Below are 15,439 nucleotides of genomic sequence, written 5' to 3' on the forward strand. Positions count from 1 at the left end.
CAAGCTACCCCAGCACCAGATCGCGGCTCCTGCGTGGCTCCCAGTCCTCTGCACCAGAGACCAGTCACTGCCACGAGCCCGGCTGGGCACTCCTGCACCCGGCAGAGCTCTGGCCATCACTTCCCCTCTCGCCCTTTTGCTCTGTTAAAGGACGCTGCTGGATGGAGCCACCCTGGCAGCCGGCTCTGTGCCCAGGCAGCCTTTTGGGGCCAGCGGCTCCCTGAGAGGCAGAAAATGTAAGTGAAGGTGTTGGCGAGACGGGAAGGAGCCACATGTCCCTCCCTGCCCAGGCACCGCAGGACACAGGCCAGGATGGCGCGGTCCCAGTTGCATTCTGTATGTGCCTCCATCCCTCAGTGCCAGCCGGGCCCTGTGCTGTCCTGCCCAGCCCTGCCCTGCCCTGCCCTGCCCTGCCCTGCCCATTCAGCAGAACTGCAGCCATTTCCCAGAAGCAGGAACCAGCCGGGAGGCAGCTTGGGGTGAGCTGCTGCCTCCTGCACTGCCCAGGGCAGGTCACAGCCGCCTCGTGCCTGGGGCCACCCCGGGGCTGACTGTGCCCTGGGCAGATTGTCTCCAGTGGAGCCCAGCAAGGAGCATCTTCCTGATCCATTGCAACTTGTTGGGAGCTTACAGGAGCAAGGAGTAAGGTCACTGCCAGCTCCCAGTCACCTTGCACAAGCTGGAGACACTGGGGCCATGGATGGATTGCAAAAACCAAGTGCTGCCCTGTTTACTTCCTCGTTGGCCAGATAAATCCCCTCCGTCAGCTGCTCCGCACACATGTTGCAACTCGCGGCCGGCTCCTTGCAACAGCACTTGGGGGGAACTGGCTCTCTCGGGGTGGCCCAGGGGCCCTCATGCCTGGAGAATGGCTCAGCCAGGGATGCCAGTCCTGAGTGGAACAGGCTCTGAGCTGCACCAGCTGCAGGAGGCACACATGAGGAAACTCGCCTCTGCCCCCTCCAAAGTGCCATGTTGGGTCAGTCAGCCCCCAGCTCAGCAAAGGGAGAGGAAGCGGCCAGGGTGGGCTGGAGGAGGGTGCTGAGCCTCCCACCCCCAGAAGGGCAGATCTGGCACGGCCACAGGCCCCCATGGATGGCAGGATCAGCCTCAGGCTTCTGCATGAGGTGCAGGGGTGAAGGACCACCCTGTGCCCAAGCCCTGGTCCTGCCTCAGGGGGCTGTGTGCTGCCCCCACCCTGCCGTGGACTACCCCCGGGGCTGCCAGCTGTTGCTCTGCTGCTGTAAAATACAGGCGGCCACTTTCCACTTGGTTGTGTTTGCTTGGTCTTTCCACTGCACAGACTGGGGTGGGTAAAGGGCCGTCTGGCGCACCCCCCCCCCCCGCGCTGCAGAGACCTTGGTCCCACAGCTCTTTGGGGAGGGGGGTGCCAAGACGAGCTCTTGCTGAAGCAGAGGGGGGGACCGGTCCCCCCACCCCGCGGCAGCTGAGGGCCTGGCCCGGGGCGGTGCGTGCCGCAGAGGTGATTCAGTCAGGAAGTTGTTCGCTGCAAATGTGACTGCGCTGCCGAGGGGAGCGTGCGGCAGCAGCACGTCCTGCCTGAGAGATAATCCTGCCTTGCGAGAAGGCTATGCAAACCAGCCGCTCCTTGCCAAGAGATGGGCAAACTCTTTTCATCCCTGTTCCCACTGCTCGAAACATGTCTCGCCAGCCCTGTGTGCACAGCCCTTCCCTGCAAGCCCTGGCACTGTGCTGTCTGCCACCGTCAGCTGCCTACACCCTTGGCAGCGGTGACCCCACAAGTGCCTGGCACTTACTTAATAACTCCAACAACTGCCAGGTAAAGGGAGAATGAAGCTACTTGCTGGCAAGCGGCCTATTGCAGAAGCTGCAGCGGCCCCTGAGACAAGGCCACCACTAATATAGGGGCATCTGCCCTCTGCCATGGGCAGCGCAAGGCTCCTGCTGTCACTGCCTGCGTGACCTACAGGCGCAGCTCGCTGGGACCCCAGTGATGCCACCACGCACGTGCACCGAGCCCCCAGCCTTTGCATTAGGCAGGGAACAAACTACTGAACAAATTTGTGCCCATAACTGGCTCCCTACTTCCCAAGCAGGGCAGATGCCCTGATCCACCATGCAGGCAGGCGTCTTCCTCTGGGACAGGCCAGAGGAAACTGCAGTTTCTCCTGCCTTCTCTCCAGCTGGTGCTCACTATGGGCTGCAGTTTTTACTTGGGGTGAGTGTAAATACACATACACACACACACACCCCCCTCCCGGCACACAACTGAGGGTCAGCCAGTGACCCTGCTCCTTGCAGTCCTGCAGCCCTGAGAACTGACCTCCAGCACTAAGGCTTTTATGGGAATACTTTCATTCTGGTTTTATTGCCAGCACCAGGCAGACTTGTCTGATGCTGCTTGGGAATTAACCCCGCAATACTGTGGAATGGCTGCCGTGACCCTGCTGCCATCCCCAGGGCCCCAGAGAGCACATGGAAACCATCCCCACAGCCCTGACTGCAGCCTCCACACCTGCCCTGGGGAGCTGGCCGAGTGCAGGGACTGGGGACAGCCTCCTACAGCGAGCAGGGATCATTCCTCCCAACGTGCCCATGCAACACCCCGCACCGTCAGGGAACTGATGCAATGCAAATAGCAGCAGCCTGACTCATCCTGCACCGACCTGGCTCCTGCACAGTGTTTGAGGTGGGACAGCCCCATACTTCTTAGAAACACGAAAATAAATCCGGTCCTGCAAATGAGCCACTCCTGCTGCAGCAAAACCTCAGCCCCAAACTGGCCATCCCCTCTCCCACAGGAATCACAGCAGCGTCCACACAGAGGCACCTTAGGAGCACCGGCAGTGTCAGACAGCAACTTTACAGCGATGCAACAAGGTCCCAGCCCTGCTGCAGCCACAGCTCAGCTCTCCAAAGGCAATCCACAGAGCTGTGCTGGAAATCCCCTGCCAGCCCTGCTCTGCCAGCGGCTCAGTGACTCTGCCATGGACAGGGTTCAGGAGGTGGAGGGTGAAATCAAGCAGCATTAGCTACATTCGCCAACATTTCCTCGCCACTGGAGCAGCCCCTCATGGGTGGGCAGCCCCCGCTGCAGCATTCTCACCACGCCAGCTCTGAGTGAGGCAATAGCTGCCTCACAGGCTGCGGAAACCTTTCCCCTGGGCCAACACGCCATGCAAAACCTTCTGACCTATTGCTCAACCAGACACTGTATTAACTCCAAAACATTTGTGCAATGTGGGCCTTCGGGAGCGTGGGGGAGGTACACCGGGCCACAGGGAAGCTCACGGCTGCTTCTCGCTCATGGCCCGTATCTTCACCAGGAGGGCTGAGCTGGCTGCTGCCACCCCGATTGCTGCAGCAAGGGGTTTAGCTTTGCTCGGGGCAGTCTGCTCAAGGAGAAACTGAGACAGCGAGAAAGCACTTCTGCTGCCCTCGTGCAACTCCTTAAGGGAAAACTTTCCACGGGCAAACCCTGGCCTTAGGGAGCACAGGGGTATTCAGGGCCTAAACCCCAAGGCACTGTGGAAGGCTGCTGACAGGCACAGTGAAACATGCTTTACTGGAGGGTGAGCACTGATGGGTACCTGCACAGGCAGCACTGCCAACACAAGCACACCACCAGCCTCCCTGCCTCTGCCTGCTTTCCTTCCATTTGGCAGGACCCAGGCCCTCTCCAGCTGTTGCACCTTTCTGTTCACTTTGGTGCAACATTTACTCTGTGGAGTTACTCGCTTCCTGCATTTCTGTCTTACAGCAAGACTCTACCCCAAACTGCCTCTGAAACACACAGTGCAGTGCTGCTGCCATGCTCAGGACACCTCTTCCCAGCTGCAGGGAGAAAAACAGCCCTGCAGCCTCAGAGTTGGGTGAAAACAACGGTTTGATGCTTCCTTGTAGGGTGGCCTTCCCTGGACGGGTAGCATTGCCACAGCCCCCACGTGACACCGCACACACACATGCTTCCATCGCATAGCAGCCCCTTTCCCACGGCCCATACAGGAGACTTGGATCAGATTCCTGCCTCTGGAAATGCCTTAAAATGTTAGAGTTGAGCTAGCCACATCCTGGAAATCCCCCTATGGGAGGGAACCAGATGGGTTCAAACGAAAGTTCAGCAAGCAAGAAGGGCACAGGGCAGCTGGTGCAGGGGAGAGGCGAGCAAACCCTGGAGAGCAGGCTGGGGCCCTGCAGACACCAGGTGCCTGATCCCTGCTGGGCTGGGAGCAGGGGACTGCGTCCACCACCCGTCACGGGGGAAGGAGAGACAAGAATCCAGCAGCCTCTACCCTGAGAGCGCCACAGCACAGCTTCCCATTTCTTCCTTCCCCCTTTTGAGTATTGCTTTAAAAACAAAAAACCAAAGTCAAGATATCCTGCAGCACTGACTTCTGAAGGAGGGCTCTTCCCCTGCTTGTTCATCCTTTTGTTGTGCAGTGGATGATATTTATTACCTTTTCCATTTATTTCTAGCACAACTGGAAAGGCAAAGAGGAAACTGTTCTCCTCTACCCCCAAAACACACTGGTAGACCCCTCATTCCTCTTCGCAAGCACTCCCACTCAGCCTCCTCACTTCCACATCAAAAAGAGTTTTTCCTACCCCAACCCACCCTCCTTGGTTCCCTTTACGCTGCCTTGTGCTTTTGAGAAGGATGCAGCCACAGTGATCCCCTCCCTGAGAGGGGATCCCCTCCCGCTGAGAGCAGGCACCTGGCTCAAGCAGGAAACAACACAGGTGACAAGTGAGAATGACTTGACCACTGCTGGAGGGTGAAGGACAGCATTTGGAAGGAAACAGCTAGCAACGGATGGGCTCACCAGACTTGTTTTGCAGAGCTCACAGCCGTTCAGCCAGCTCCCGTCGGCCCCAATGTCCAACAGAAACAGCCTCAGGTCATCTCAGCAATTCTTCTGTTTCCCACGGTTGTGCCCTGACATTTTTCAGGAGCCTTCTGCACCCCATTCTCCAGCTCAGCCTGGGAGCTCCCCCTTTCAAGGAGAACAGCAGCGATTCCTCAGCCTGTCAGGGTAGGAAAAGCTGCTCGGAGAGGAGCCAGCCTCCTGCGGGGCTCCACACGAGGCTTTACCAACTGCACAAGGGCAACAGGATAAAGGCAGGGCAACCCCGCTGCAGTACAGGGAACTTTCAACGGGGCACCTGTGTGTGACCTCCTTAACTCAGTAAGCCGACAAGAAGTTCTAACCTATTTTAGAAGGATAAGAAACACAACGCAGACACACAGCAATCATGACAGGTCCTCCCTGCCGATGTGCCCCGAGGAAGTGGTAAGCCACAGGATGCGTCTTGAAAATTCCACAATAACAGCACAGCAAGAGCCTGCCCCAGTGCAGCAGCCTGCAGCGTGCAGATAGGCAACTCCTCTGACTCAGTGCGAGGGGGGGGAATATGCAGCAGTGACAGTTCCGACCAGCATTCCCCACATTTCCCAAGCTCCTGAGCAGCACAGTGAACAGGCCCACCGGGATGCAGGGCACACAAGAAAGCACTACTCGAACACACAGGATGCTCCAGGGGCAGGAGGTGTGTAGGTTCACTCACGCAGAAGCCTTGTGTGAGAGAATTCAGAGAAACAGTGGCTGGATTCCCGCTGGGTTTTCTGGGTAGCATGGCAGCATATGCAGCAGCAGTTTGTGGGAAAAATTTTGACCAGATTTGTTAGGGACTGACCTTCCCAAATTGGTCTGTGCACCACCAGGACTGTCACTGCAATAGAAAAGTTAACATCACAACCAAACTAAGTCACAACCAGCTCTTCCCTTCCTGGTTATGGTAACAAACCTCTGCTTCTGCACAGATTCTTTTAGTTCTATCAGTCCAGCTTTGATGGAAATAAACATTCCCCCCCACATCTACACATCCTGCAAAACTAAAGTTATCTATTAAAGTATTTTACTGGAAGACCAGCCTTAAAATCCTGCAGCATTTTTCAACTACAGACCCCACTACGAACAGAAGAGTCTTCACCTGGTTAAAGGTCTGATCAAATCTATGACATCATTTAATTCTGGCCTCCCCCCCCCCCAAGATCTTAGCCATCATACATGTACAGAGCCACACAAGCTTACTGTCACTTCAGATGAAATCCTCAGGAGGGTTCCTCTCCCACAGCCAATAAATGACCTTTCTGACTGAGGTTTTCAGATTTATTTTTTTGAAACAAAGCACTATCTCCAGGAGCACCTGCTTCCCTTGTTTTTGATTAACTAGAAATAGCCACTGCTCTGTATTAAATTAAAAGCACAAATTTGAATAGAGGCCATAAAGTTATTTAACAATTCAGATAAGAATATGCTGTACTGCAGTATAGCAGGTGGGAGGGGAAGATTCTTATACAGAAATGTGAGCATTGATATTCCTACTGCATTTTCTTCCCAGTTCATAACAAAGCTTTAGAGCAAAGTCTTGACATGTTACAGTTAGCATATTATCATGCTCAACATCTGGCACAGATGTGCTACATAACTGGATAAAATACACATTTCCAGACTGTACTGCAGAACTGGCCGTTAAAACTGAAGCACAGCCCGCATTATTTATTCCAGACTAATTAGGAGTGTACTATTCTTCAGCACCTGAGACATCCCAACACCACTGCGGTTCTCATACTGCAGTTAGAGCCACATGCCAGCACAACTGCCGCCTCATTGCACCTCGACTGCCAGTGCATCCCCTGTGCAGTGAGCTAACTTCAGTAATGCTGAATAAACAGTGAACACTGGACATGCTATTACCTGCTACAGCAGTTTGGAGCAATTTGGGTTTTTTTTGACCTGTCACACAGCATCAATTAACAAGCCTGTCAATATCCAGCCATCAGCCTGCATATGGAGATCCAAGATTGTCAGAAGAACCCCAGGGAGGAAGGATAATTTCTCTGACTTTCCTGGAAAGCCAGCCAAAATGTTGAATGGTCTTCCAAAAAGCCACCAGAGACCAAGTAATTCAACTCAGCAGTTTTTATTTCTATAACACAAGTTCTTACTTTGCCATGGCTTTCACATGGCTGCCTCCATTCAGTACATAAAATATATACTGCATAATGATACAGAAAGTTCAGTAAAATGTCAGCTTGTGAGTATAAAATGTTAATCTTCTGATTGCAAGAGAAGCATATATCAACGTTCCACCAGAAAAACAAAACACACCACGCCAAGTAACACAATGGCTGAGTCGAGAATAGTACTAATTAAAAACAGCATCAAGCAGCAAGTTGCTGGACAATAACATTAAAAACCATTTTTCCTGTAATTTACAAATATGCAAAGTATCAGGTTACTTAAAATTAAGAAGCATTTTGCTTACTAACATGAAACATTACTAATTTGTAATGTATCATAATTAACCAGGTATACAGGTTTCTGTGTCCCTGTGGTTTCTATGGCACATGGTGCCAGTCTGGGCAGGTCACGCTTTGGACAGTCAGAGGGAAGAACAGTAATAGGCAGAACCATTCCTGAAGAGGGTTCTCAGAAACAGCTGTATTCCACTCTCCCCTTCATAATTTGCCACTCAACAACCTTGGTTTAACCACAAGATGGACATATTTTAAAAAACATAACAAAAAACACAGATACAATGTGTATCAACAAATTAACTGCTTCTGGCCTGCAAGTGCAAGAAACATCTCTGCATTCTAAGCACAATGAAATTTCAGGACCAGAACCAATTACTACAGCAATTGGTTTTGCATATTTAAAATCTGTTACAGTATCTACAGTAAAAAACATCTTACAGAGTAAGAGGGAACGAAAGGGGAACAGTCTTACCAAATAAGTCTTATTCTCTATTTTTGGATGCTGCTATAGTTTGACAAAGCTGAAGGGGACAGGAAAACTTTCATAAGAAGGAAGATGAAGCAACAGCTTTACAGAGAAAAATATTAAAGAATCCTCAGGAATAGTACTGGCAGCAGTCCAGACATGACTACAGCTGTTTTACTGAATGCTCAAGACTATTGCTGTATGAAGACAAAAGGCACATCATAAATCCTCCTTGTCAGTGTTTTACAGAGATAGCCTAAGACAGGTTACCAGCCAGGTCAATGTTTTAGAGCAGCATCAACAGCATGGTCATCCGTGTGTTCTGACAACTGCATTTTTCAGCAAATGCCAAACACACAACTTGCGTGTAACTTTGGGGCACTGTCAGGCCTCTCATCCTGAGAAAGGATTGCACTTCTAGCTCCTCTTATTTCTGGGAGCTGAGCAGCTTGCTAAGCACTAAAAACCAAATTAAAGTCAGCTAAACCTAGCTTCATACTAGATTTATAATCCAACATTTTCCACAGATCTGCATGGTGGGATTTAGTAAAGAGGCTTAGTTAAGAGCTAAGAACAGCCTTGACAATGCATTTCAGTCTTCACAAATAAGCCTCACACCACTGCAAAGGTAGTACCCCCTTATCTTTCACAAGCCCCCCCAGAGTCCTCCCTCCCCGTGCTCGATAATACACTAAGCCATCTCAAAACTGAAGCTAATGGGAGGAGTAAGGTCACATTCAGTTCTGAACAACTGCAGGAATTTAGGGTGTGCCTGACTCACCATGCAACCCCAAAGGAAAAATCCTGCTCTGAAGCTGCAGCCTCTTCTGTTCAGCACCCAGAGCCTCTTCAACATTCTCTGGGGCAGATGGGACCCTAGGCTGTCTCTAAGAGGGGCACAGTGTCATGTCTAGACCAGAATTTGCTGTGAGCATACCACATCTGGTATCCAGCCTCCAACTGGAGCCTGGTACTTCCAAGGAGTAAGGAGGAGCCCTCAGAAGGCATCTATGGCAGCTACAGAGTGCAAACACTGCCCCTCGAGCTTCTCATATGCCTGGCTGTCCTCGGCATCTGCCTCATATACCTGGGTTCTGAGACTTGTACGTTAGTATCTCTGCAGCTAGCCTTTGGGGATCCAGAAGCCGAGGGAAACGGCTCATCACAGCATCAACTAAATGGGGATGGAATATGCCACACAGCTTGACGTGCACATTGGCCCGCTCCTCTGCAAACTGGTCAGAGACAGCCCACTGGCAGGAATCCCCATATGTTGGCCCTGGGGCCCTCTGTACTGAACGAGGATCTCGCACACTGGTAGATCTCACTTGAGGAGGTGGCATCTGGTACGGTTCAGACCAGTACTCGCGAGAATGGGGTGGAGGGGCATTATACTCATTGGGCAGACTGTATTGCCCAGCATTAGCTGGGTGTACAGGTACTCCATAGCCTGAGAAAGAGTGAGGTGGTCCCGAGTGAGATATCTCAGGGCTATACTGCAAGAAGCTAGCACCAGAGGAAGAAGATTTGTGGGAACCATGCTTGTAAGAGACCAGACCATTTTGCTCTAAGCTGGGAGAATGTGGGTAGACAGGTCTCTGCCTACCGCAGGTGCAGACTGCCACCTGATCAGCATGGGAATGATCACAGTGACTGGTAGATCTGTAAGGCCACATGTCAGACAGTTGGTTCTCCAAAGACCCAATGCCTGAGTCGAGATGCTCCTGAGACACATAAGACAGAGAGTCCATATGAGGCTGCTGGTACCTGTCAGAGGACCTGTGGCTCCCACTGTTAGGAGGGACACTGCCTGACACACAGCCTTTGACCTGAAGCGGAACATCACTGGGCTTTGCTTTTTGGGTCAAGCTTTTCCTCTCTGCAGAGACCTTCTGCAAAGAGCTCTTATCACTCTCTGTGGGCACAGAGCACAAGAGCTCTGCCTGGGAACCTCTTTTGCCCTTTTTCTCCTCCTTGGCACTGGTACTTCTGGTAGGAGACAACCTTGCATTGGCTCGGAGTTCATCAGCTAATGAGCGCTGGGGCTGATTGATCCTTTCAGGGTGGTAGAATTTACACTTAATTCCATAAGTGCATTTCTTCCCTGCAAGGAAAGGCAGAGCATGGAATGAGCATGGAATGACCAGCTGAATTTTACCAAATGCATGAATTACACTTGCATAGAAACCTCAGTCTTCATGTTTAAAAGGCAGGTCTTACCATAAGGGCACTGTTGTTTCTTGTGTTCTGGCACCACAGGTTTCTTTCTTAGAAAGTTATCCAGGCTGGGGCCATGTCGCCCTAAGGGATCATCTGGAGGCATAAACCTGAAGAAAAATAAATCTCAGTCAGGAGCAGTTCATTTGCTTGGGTCAGTGTTTCATTTCTTCTAGAAGTCCCCCATTTCATCAAAGGTTAAAAGCTATCTGAGCCCTAAAAAGCTTTCCCATTTCACTGCAGCGACAACTCTCCTGTCACCTAGTACAGACTGGCATGAAGTGCTTCACTTCAGGCACATAAGAGGTTTTGTGCTCTGCTGCTGACCAGAATTAGTACTTGCTGCTGGGCCTGTTAGTGATTGTCCTGTGAGGAAATCCAAGTCCTGGAGCTCTCCTAGGAACTCCACTATGGCAGAACTCCTAGCTCCAAACCATGAATGGCTATTGAGATGACTCCAATTCCCAGTGCTTTTGTGCCTCACCACAGTTGGGCAGTTCTTCTCACCACACTTCCTTCTACCAAAAAATATCTCTACAGGACTTTTTTTTCTACTCTGTACTAGCATTTTGCTCTTTTCATGCATCACTTGCCATTGCTTCATTAAAACAAGACAGCATGCTCACGCGGATCTTTTTTAAAAGCAAAGAATGGGAACATACTTGTCGTTAACAAAGGAATACATCAGCAGGCGCTCCTCAATGAATTTCTTCCACTCAGGACGCTCGTTCTGCAGGTCCCGATAAGTATCATTAGAAACCACAATGCCATCAGACTCATGTGCCAGTTTCACAATGAATCGATCATCGTAACAGACAACACGCTTGCCTCCAACCCGCCTGGAAGGAGTGAAGACCAGAATTTTCTTCTTTTCAAGGTCACGGAGAATGTACTGGTCTAGAACAAACACAACTGTGAACACACTTACACAGCCTAAAGGCCTTCACACAGATAAAGTAACATTACAAATAAACGACAAAATTCATGTAAAGTCATTTCATCTCTCCACAACCCAGCCTGTATTCTTGTCTCTTCTCTTATACCATCCATCAGGCTGTCAGAGGTGGATTCCTAGCCACGGTACCTGCATGGCGCCCAAGAATACTCAGAGCACACCACAGAGGCTGCTGTAATACAGCAAGTCCCATCCACATAATCCTTTGCACACATCAAAGTGTGATTTGCATTTAAGACTGGCAGACTAGTATCTTTTGTAGTGCCATACTACATGCATAGATTTCTGAGTAGAGTTACTTAGAAATCTCAGCTGTTTGCAAGTTCAGAGCAAACTCCCCTCAATTTGAGTAACTTGACTAAACTCGCAACAAGCTTTAACTTTTAGCATGTAGAAATTCTGCACAGTCTACAGTGTCAGATATGTTACAGTCAAATACATGGCATGAAGATGTGTCCCTGAGAGAGGAAAAAACCCACAAATAATAAAAGACAAGTTAGGAAGCAGAATAGTATTACATTCTTGGTTATCTGAATTATTCCAGCTGATCCAGGCAAGAACTCGCTTAGGGGAGAAGTTAATGACTAATTCTCACTGGTCAGCTCAGCTTACTGGATCTCCTACTACTTAGATCTTCCATTCATAAGTTAATTACTAACTAGCCAGAACTTTGCAAGCTCATTAAATGACAAAGCAGTAAGCCTGAAAAGCTACTTTTGGTTTTCATATTTCCACACCTGTTATAAGTACATCTGGTCGTGGCTGCTCTTTCCTCCAAGATGGCACAAATACTGTAATGTCCTTGTGTCCTCTGTCCCAAAACCACTGGACAGCCAGAAGGATACCTCGGCAGGAGAACACTTCTTTATTTCCATGGCTGCATCAAAGAAGAAAATTGAGAATTTCAGTATTCACGTTATGTACAGACTAGTCAAGCAATACACACTAAGTAAACGGATCCAGCAATTGAGACAACCTTTAGTGAAGAAGCATAGGAGTAGCACAATCAGTATTCGTTGCTCATCTCCTGTAAACAGCAGCACCAAGATGTTGACAGAATTACTGTTGCTTTTAGCACCTCAGTATACCAATAAATAGACAAATCCTCAGTGGCAGGGAGAAAGCAGCCGTAACTGTTGCAGCTGCTCTGAAACAGAGCCTTCGCTTCAACTCTGGACTCTAGATCTTTATTTTTAGCCCTGAGTACAATGTGATCTTGAGCACCCTTTGTCCTATTCTGCCAGCTAGCACCAGTGGCTAATCTCTGCCAGTGTAAACCGTACCCTCACTAGGTGTTTTGCTTGTAAAGTTCAGGAAAACAAGACATTTTATGTACTCGGGGACATCAGCACTGAGGAAAGATGCTTCTTCATTATGTCACAACCCAAAAAGTCAGTTACAAATGTGCTATTTGCATGAAATAGCAACATCTCCTGATAACAGGATCAGTGCTGAATGTCTTAAGCACTGGCAGTTTGAGAACAAAGTTTGACAACAGCGTCAGAAGCTACGTACCAATGCAAAAAGCTGCTGCTTAATTATTCATTAGGTCACATCAATAAGTTTCCAGAACTTCTAAGAGGAAACTACCACTCCTGTTTTACGAGTGCCAGTATTTACAGTGTAATCAGCTCTTCTGTTGATAAAGGTTCTGGCAAGCTTTCAACATTTCTGTATCACAGCCCAATTTGTCATTCTGGGGATCTAACAGTCTGTGTTTCAGGATGACACTCTGGTAAGATGTACTATACTGAAGGTAACTAGTCTCATACTTCAGTAAGATTTTCCCCACCTGGACACTACCCCTGCCCCAAGTCTTACTCTTGCCATCTACATTTGAATGACATTTCAACTCCCACCACCACTTAGCATGCTAGTGAACTCCTCCATAAAGTAGTTACTAAAGAGCTTACATGTCAGCAGAGGCTTTGCTAAGAAGCACTATTCCTGTAGTACAACCGTACCACTAGAAAGAAACTTTTTCTCCTCCTGTCCTCACCCTTCTCTGAAGCTACCAAGAATACTGAAGAGTTGGACCAAAATAATTATTCTATAAGAACTATACATTTAACACCAAAACTAACACCTAAAGAGACACCTAACATCTTCATTAAGAATCCCAAATTACAGAAAGGCTGACATTAACAATCAGAAGAAAGATACTCTAAAAATTTCCTCCGATGTCAGACTGGTTTTGCTATAGATAGCCAGACGCAGGTTACTGTAGTTTTTTAGAGATAAATGAGAAAAGCAGATTTTTTTTTTTGAGTCCCTGCTACCAATCTCAAATCTGTACAAGGTAGCTAATTGGGCTGATCTGATTTAGCAGCAGCCAAGAAAAAATTCCCTTAGAAGGAAGTAAAAGCTAATTTCCACTATGATTTGCATATGTTTGTCAAGAGCTGTTCAGGGAGGCCGCTGTACACACTGCAAATGAATCAGCAGGGAACATCACACCATCAATACAGGAAGTTTCAGAATGGAATTCCCCTTCTAGCAAATTGCTTAAAAAAGCCAGACTGCTTTTCTCATGTCAAACTCCGTCCTATCGGCAATGTTATTACCGCCTGGCCGGCCCTGAGTCACATTTACTGTGATCTCTCCTGCGCTTTTTGGGATAATTTTCATCGGTAAGAGGTTCCTCATTCAAAAAACACAACCAATTCTGTTGTTTAAGCCCGAGCACTTATGTAAGGTAAACTTCACTGCAAGAGTCACTCTTATCCGCCCAGGTATCACAATGGGCCATTTTCCTCAAGTGACTGCACAGCTGCTGGAGAGCCACAGCCACAGGACTGTGCTCTCCTGCAGACGCCCAGGTCACGTCTTTTACTCTCTGGCCCTGCTCGATTACCACTGGAATTCCTTATTTGCCCTGGGACTCGCAGGCTCTGTTTGTCGGTCGCACAGCAGACAGTACTCCCTCTTTTCTCAGTCCTGTTCTCAGAACTGTCAACCACGGCTTAGAGAAAGCCACACCTGCAAACATATCTCCACTCAGCACTTTCACCTTAGACAAAGTCTACAGTAATGCACGCAGCAGCTCTGTGTGCACCCTGTTAGTGGTTGGTTTGGTTTTTGTTTTATAAACAGGTCTGTGTACACAAACACACATTACAAGATCTATTAAGCTAAAACACAGTGAAGGAGGCTTGCTTTCAAACTGCAACAAAGCCCAATTCAGAAGCCTCATGCACTAAATTAACAGAGCCCAGAGCCCGCTGTGTAGAGGTGGGGAATGCAGGACCAGGGGTTGGGGCAGGCAACACTCACCATCGTGGGGAACAAAAGCCAAGGTGAAAGCAGGGACATCAGGCCAATAAATATCCAGCCCAGAGATTCTGAGTGGTCCATGGGTACTGGGGCTCCTGCGCTCCCAAGTTAGTGTTCCAACCCAAGCGACTTCACAGGCTGCCTCTGGTTGCAGAACCTGACAGGACCTGCACCATCAGCACCAGAACACCCGAGATGCTGAGGGTGAGTCGCAGCCCTGCCTTGGTGACACCATATAGTAGAGTGTCCCTTTGGCATCCCATCCATTCTCTACACTGTCTGGAAATTTAACCAAGATACAAGAGTCACAATTTGGAGACTGGTCTCCAGTGCAGGAGACAGCTCCATATTACAAAGCCTTCTCTAATTAAACCTGTAATTATTTATTGAGCAACTTCCTGCTAGAGAAACTTACATAAAGCCATTAGGTAAGAGAACAACGTATCTTCAGTTATCTTCCTCATACGCTAGAAAACAGAAGGAAGTGTCTTTATTTCCCAGGAAGCACGCCCGCTCTTGTCAGAACCCTGTGACCACTGGTTACGGGCTGGCAAAGACCATGGGCAGGAGAGGCCGTCAAGGCAGACTGCATCTGCAAACATGATGCTCATCCTCGTGAGAGCTACGCGTACTGGTGAGGTGCCGTGGAAAATATTACCAGCCACTACCAGGGTATCCAGCAGTAGCTGTCTGCAGTGAGAAACCCCCAGAGGTTTTCAGACTCCAAGCTTTTAGCACTCGGCACACCTCACGGCTAGAGGTCACACAAAAGCACCACCTCACCAGGCTACCGCAGCAAGGACCAACAGCCCCGGAGAGACCGCCGTGCCCACCCAGAAACCCCAAACGCACCTCATGGCCACGTTGCTGCCATCGATAACGATGGGCTTCAGGTTCTCGCTCTCTGTCTCCTCCGGGGCCGGCACGGGCGCGGGGGTCTTGTTCGCGGCCCCCCCCCGCGGGACCAGCGGGGCCTCCTTGGTCTCCGGCGGGGCCTCGGTGCTCTCCCGCTCGGCCGGGCCGTGCTTCACCAGCTCCCCCAGCACGGTGTTGGTGTCGGCGTTCAGGCCGAGCTTCTGCAGCACGACGTGGATCTCCTCCGAGGAGTAGCCCAGCTTGCGGAAGAAGTCCACCTTCAGCTGCATCTCGGCGCTGTCGCAGGGCTCCCGCCCGGGGCTCCGCACCTCCTCGGGCGGCTCCGCGCCGGGCAGGCCGCCCGGGCCGA

The 15,439-nt window shown here is 50.0% G+C and overlaps 1 protein-coding gene across 1 annotated transcript; it reads right to left on the reverse strand.

The window, feature by feature from the left end:
* Positions 1–6,958: 6,958 nt before the first annotated feature.
* On the reverse strand, positions 6,959–15,386 carry ZC3H12A (zinc finger CCCH-type containing 12A). Its single transcript, XM_009328211.1, has 5 exons — positions 15,067–15,386; positions 11,679–11,818; positions 10,649–10,883; positions 9,990–10,096; positions 6,959–9,873 (listed from the first exon to the last, which is right to left on the reverse strand). Exons 1-5 carry the CDS (start codon positions 15,357–15,359, stop codon positions 8,849–8,851), a joined length of 1,800 nt encoding a protein of 599 aa, XP_009326486.1. The 5' UTR covers positions 15,360–15,386; the 3' UTR covers positions 6,959–8,848.
* Between the last annotated feature and the right edge of the window lie 53 nt (positions 15,387–15,439).

Source organism: Pygoscelis adeliae, unplaced genomic scaffold (genome assembly GCF_000699105.1).
Source record: "Pygoscelis adeliae isolate BGI_AS28 unplaced genomic scaffold, ASM69910v1 Scaffold387, whole genome shotgun sequence".
In the NCBI taxonomy this organism is placed as follows: Eukaryota; Metazoa; Chordata; class Aves; order Sphenisciformes; family Spheniscidae; genus Pygoscelis; species Pygoscelis adeliae.

Coding starts and splice junctions, on each gene's coding strand:
- ZC3H12A (XM_009328211.1), bottom strand. CDS start 15,359: ATGCAGCTGAAGGTGGACTTCTTCCGCAAGCTGGGCTACTCCTCGGAG. Junction 10,097..10,648: donor TATTCCTTTGTTAACGACAA/GTATGTTCCCAT, acceptor ATTTTTCTTCAG/GTTTATGCCTCCAGATGATC. Junction 9,874..9,989: donor GAAACAACAGTGCCCTTATG/GTAAGACCTGCC, acceptor CTTTCCTTGCAG/GGAAGAAATGCACTTATGGA.